We start from the raw sequence: 5,235 nt of genomic DNA, 5'->3' as shown, positions 1-5,235 counted from the left end.
GGACTTCTCCATGGGCTACAGTACATAGCAGCCAGTGGTTGTCACTGTACTATTATGTAGTTCCATGGATGGGGATTGGGGGTCTTGGGGTAAGGCCCTGTGAGACACTGTTGCCACAGTGTTTCTTCAGTGTCCATTCTGTGCTGGGGTTTTCAAAACATTTCACCGACAACTGCCTCTTTTTAATCTTTACCTCACCTGATGCATCCAACCTGGCATTTCACCTGGAGGATCGCCCGATATAAAATGATCAGCGTTGGGATTTGCGGGATAAGGACGCTTAGAGATGGGGTTTTAATGTCATGACGTCACTTTAATTAGGGGCCACTTTGATCCTTTCAGACTCTAAGCCTCACTCTGTCCTATTCTGTCTGTCGGCGGACGCGGGATGAGTTAATGACTCCCTCCGGACCGTGGAGGAGAGTGCATGTCCGCACAAACGGATGTTGCTGATCCGCGCAACCCTGTAGGCCACAGCACTGCTCCCCTCTCCGTTCCGACGTTTCCCTGCAGGTGATGCTTTTGTGAAAAGGTGACGGGAATACAAAACTACACGAGTTCATAATGGCAGACAAGGATAGCGTGGAGAAATATCTGGAGAACAACCCGCAGTTCGCCAAAGAATACTTTGAGAAGAAGATGCGCGCCGAGGCCCTGGTCGCAGCCTTTAACGCACCTGTCGTCGTCAAAGACACCGCTTCCTTCACGGATGTTAACTCTGTCCAGGAAGCCGCCATCATCTTCGAGTTGGTCCAGGAGTTGCAGAAACAGGGAGAGATGGAGAAGCCTCTTCACAAAGTGCTGCAGAGAGTTGCCCTGCTCATACAGGCCGACAGGGTCAGCTTTTTCATATGCCGGGCGAGAAATGGAATACCTGAGCTGGCCACGTCCCTCTTTGACGTGACCGCAGCATCCAGGTTCGAGACCAACCTAGTCAATCCGCAGGGTGAAATTGTGTTCCCTCTCGATATTGGTATTGTTGGTTACACCGCCCACTCCAAAACGCCACAAAATGTTCCAGATGCTTCAAAGGTGAGAAGTAATTAAATGCCCTCTCTCTCTCTCTCTCTCTCTCTCTCTCCAAGAGACGTCACGCTGAAACTGTCAAAATTATATAGTGATGTGCTGAGTTTCTGCAAAGCTGCTGGTGAAGTTTATAGGCTTAGTGGAACAGAAACAGCTTTATGACTTTATAAATATGTGTAAGTATGTGTTAGCTGAAGTTCACTGACTAGATTGTGGGCTACACAAATCAGTGGCCCTAACACAGTGAGAGCATATGGTCTCTTTCTAAAAATGAATCAAATTCCCAATGTCAAGATGAGTTCTTGCTATTGCTGCTTTGAAAACAAGTGAATAGTTTGTAACTGTATTAAAGTTCAAATAGCTTAAATGATATTACAGTGATATGACACTAAAATATAGTAGTGATATATTGCTGTGTTTTCAGAATCAATGCTAAAACATAGGGGGATGGTTTTATATTACATGACATATTTTAATATTTTTTATTAGTCAGTTTTAGTGTGCAACAAAATGTATGCAAATGCAGCAAATATCCGAATTATTTTTTTAAATTATTGCCTTGTGTCTATGCCTGCCATCCCCATATACATGGCATTAGTTGGATTATCATAAGAACTTGATGATATACTGACCCATCCTGTCCACTGGCAAATGTGAATGCAGCATTGTATGTCTTCTGCTGTCAAGTGTAGACAAAAGAATATTGATTAGAGAATAAAAACAAAAGTAAGCTCTGACAGCATGCTGCTGAAAAAGTGTTAGATGGCCTGACATGCAATTAATGGCCTTATGAAAATAACATTGTACTGAGTAAAATAAAATAAATCATGTGAATGTGTTGATGTATGTTAGTGATGTTGTCTTCTGTACACGTGGATTTAACCAAACCTTTTATAATTGTTTCCTTTTTCTCTTGATCTAGAATCAAAAGTTCTCTGACTTTGTGGACAAACAGACGGGATATAAGACCAGAAAGAGTGCATTGGAGTTGTTATGGCACTAAACAAAATAGGAGCTGATGCGTTCTCTTCAGAGGATGAGGCAGTAAGAATGAACACTTACACATGCACATTCACCCCCGTGCTTGTCGACTTGCTGGTTGAGTTGGAAGAGGGCTGTGTTTTGGACACTGATACATGGCTGGAAAGTGAAACCGAATTTGACCTTTATGGTGTCAGATACTGTAATTATTTTTATTATGTTCTTTATCTAACAGCTAAAATACATTCTGTTTTGTTGGAATTCTGTTCATTATATCCATAAATCATTGTCTTCTGCTTCGGGAAGGCTGTGCTCTGCCATTTGAAATTTGCAGCTGAGATTATTGCTGTAATTACACTTAACCAGTAGGGTGCCAAACACTCCCATTATGTCAGTGGAAGCCAATCAGACCTGACTGACTTGATGTGGTTGCTTTTGAGCATTTGACTAAAACAGAGGCATAATGTTTTAACTAGGAATATATTCTTTCTGTCATTAGAGAAAATTCCCTGCTATCTCTTTTTATTCAGACACCATAAACTCATGCTGAGGTACAATCCCATAATGAACTGGGTCAGATGGAAATGATGTTTTTACAAACTGCTGAGGTTGATTCACAGTTATAATGAAGATTTACGGGAACTGAAAAAGATAATGAGATCTAAGGCGGAGAAAGGTGGTAGTGATGCACAGTGCAAAGGCTTGAACTGCAAAGATGCATCCTAGTGTCTGATATCCCTTTATTCTTGGTGCTAGACAGAAGAAGAACACATAATTGCCTACTTATTTTTCTCTGTACATGCAATCTCTTTCACCTCCATATTCTCTTGCATGTCCAAAATGTAAATTTCACATTAAGAAAAACACAGTGATGTTTATCTGGTCAGTAGAATCTTATCAGCCTGCAAAGACCTTTTACAAAGTTTGGACTCACTTTCCCATTAAACTGAACTGGAAAGTGCATCCTGATTTTTGACTGGTAGTGTAGAGATTAGCCAAAAATTTGACTCTCAAGAAAGAGTTAAGTTGAAGTCAATATTTACTGATCTGTCAAATTGAAATTTCACTTTATGCAGGCAACAATAATAATGATGCATATGGTACATACCCACCATATTACTGCTATACATTTCACCTCTTTGCAGAGGAAAAGCTGTGCTACTTAAAATAAGTTAATGTGTCACAGGCTTTGATCTGCTGATGTGTATTGATGAGACCTTTAATCTGTTTTGGTCTTTAGCTCTTCCACAAGTACATGAACTTTGCACAAGTCATCACCCTGCAGCATTACACAGCCTACATGTTCAACGTGGAATCAAGGAGGAGTCAGGTAAACTGAACTGTTGCTATTTGCAGTGCGAATGAGTGGATAACACTGGCATGTGTTATCCAGTGGCAAATTCCTATCATTAATACTGTGCCCCTGCTTAATTAACCACTGCTATTTTTAATGCAGAGGACAAGGCTCATATAACAGCGTAAATTCACTCCTGTTTGTTTGGCTCTAGGTGCTGCTCTGGTCAGCCAGTAAAGTGTTTGAGGAGTTGACAGACATTGAGAGACAGTTCCACAAAGCACTCTACACTGTGAGGACCTATCTACAATGCGAACGATATTCAGTGGGCCTGTTGGATATGACCAGAGAGAAGGTTGGTCATGCCCATTAGATTACAAACAGGACTGAAAACATTTCATTTATGGCTACAGTCATTTATTTAATGAAACGGTTATTATAACCTGTTTGTTTTAGGAATTCTATGATGAATGGCCAGTGAAACTGGGAGATGTGCAACCTTATAAAGGACCAAAAACACCAGATGGGAGGGTAACACTCATTTTCCTCCCCACTGTCATAAGTGGAACAACTAAATCCTGCTCTCTCAAAATGTTCTATTATCTACAATAATTTGAAGATGACTCAGTTCTAATTTTAATACAGGAAATCAACTTTTACAAGATCATTGACTACCTCCTGGAAGCCAAAGAAGAAATCAAAGTTGTACCGTAAGCAGCACTAACTGCATGCTACAAACGCACTCAAATGAATACAGTACAATACATTTCTAAATGCAACATAAGACAGAACATATGGAGTGAAGAATCGCTCACCTTTTTCTAGATAAAAATCCTGATTTAGTTCAGAAACATCTCAAACTCAGTCACATTAAAAATATTTACAGCTATAATTTGGAGTTGATGAAATAGAGATATCCGGTATACTTTAAAATACAGTTATACTTGTCCACCGTCTCGCATTATTTGCAACACAGTTCTCTGGGTTTCTGATGAATGTTATTTGGGTATGACACTAAGGTGAAGCAACAGCTGAGTAAATTTGCACTGAAAGTGGGGTCAGCAGTGTTTAACATGCCATTCAGAGAATTACTTGCTCACTCCAACCCAATCACATCTTTATGTCTCTCTCTTTCATGCTCTTTCAGTGCTCCTCCTGCAGATCACTGGGCTCTAGTCAGTGGACTGCCAAGCTACGTTGCAGAGAATGGTTTTGTAAGTCTCTCACAGATGCCACAGAGGAGTTTATCATCAGAATCACTTGAATTGTGAGGAAATGAAAACAAGGACATAGAAAGGAACAGACTTGGAACAATGACAGAGATGTTTACCATCACAATATAGTGAAACAGAGGGTCTAGGAACATGTTCTGTGCAGTGTGACAGAACTCTGCATACATAAGGCAAAAGTGCATAATACACTTACATTTCTGTCCAGAATGTAAACTAGTGGTATGTAGTGCAAATTGTCAGAAGGAATACTGTATATGAAGTGACTTGATGATAGTATATGGCAATTTATGGCACTGAATATATAAGAGGATACCTACACATTTTGGATTTCACAAGGTTTTTTTAGTGCAATGAACGTACTGAAATTCCATGCAGTAAATTATAAACATGACATAAGGTAGAACAAGCAAATGTAGATGAAAATTAAAATAAAAATGTTTGCGAAGCTTGATTAAAAACATTTATTATGAGTTACTAAGCACTCATAACAAATCATTTAACTCCATTGTTTTTTCATATGACTGCAGATTTGCAACATGATGAACGTGGCTGCAGATGACTTTTTTACTTTCCAGGTGAGGAGACCAACTTTCCATTTGTTTTAGATCACCAGGACACATGCAATGATGCAACACCACCTTGGTATGCACTATAATGAATTCCACATACTCTATGCACACAGGGGGAATAAAGATCAAAATC

General features: G+C 39.8%; 1 protein-coding gene across 1 annotated transcript in view; it reads left to right on the top strand.

Moving 5' to 3' along the window:
* The first annotated feature begins 271 nt into the window (after positions 1 to 271).
* Positions 272 to 5,235, top strand: part of pde6c (phosphodiesterase 6C, cGMP-specific, cone, alpha prime) — a 14,633-nt gene continuing 9,669 nt past the window's right edge. The window contains 9 exon segments of the mRNA XM_020605254.1: positions 272 to 1,032; positions 1,949 to 1,994; positions 1,997 to 2,070; positions 3,248 to 3,337; positions 3,516 to 3,656; positions 3,758 to 3,832; positions 3,947 to 4,011; positions 4,449 to 4,515; positions 5,061 to 5,108. Of these exon segments, the coding sequence (XP_020460910.1) occupies positions 565 to 1,032; positions 1,949 to 1,994; positions 1,997 to 2,070; positions 3,248 to 3,337; positions 3,516 to 3,656; positions 3,758 to 3,832; positions 3,947 to 4,011; positions 4,449 to 4,515; positions 5,061 to 5,108 (1,074 nt within the window). The 5' untranslated portion in view covers positions 272 to 564.

Source organism: Monopterus albus, unplaced genomic scaffold, assembly GCF_001952655.1.
Source record: "Monopterus albus unplaced genomic scaffold, M_albus_1.0 scaffold69.1, whole genome shotgun sequence".
In the NCBI taxonomy this organism is placed as follows: domain Eukaryota; kingdom Metazoa; phylum Chordata; class Actinopteri; order Synbranchiformes; family Synbranchidae; genus Monopterus; species Monopterus albus.
Note: the sequence above shows the minus strand (reverse complement) of the source record. Positions and strands in the feature narration are given on the sequence as shown.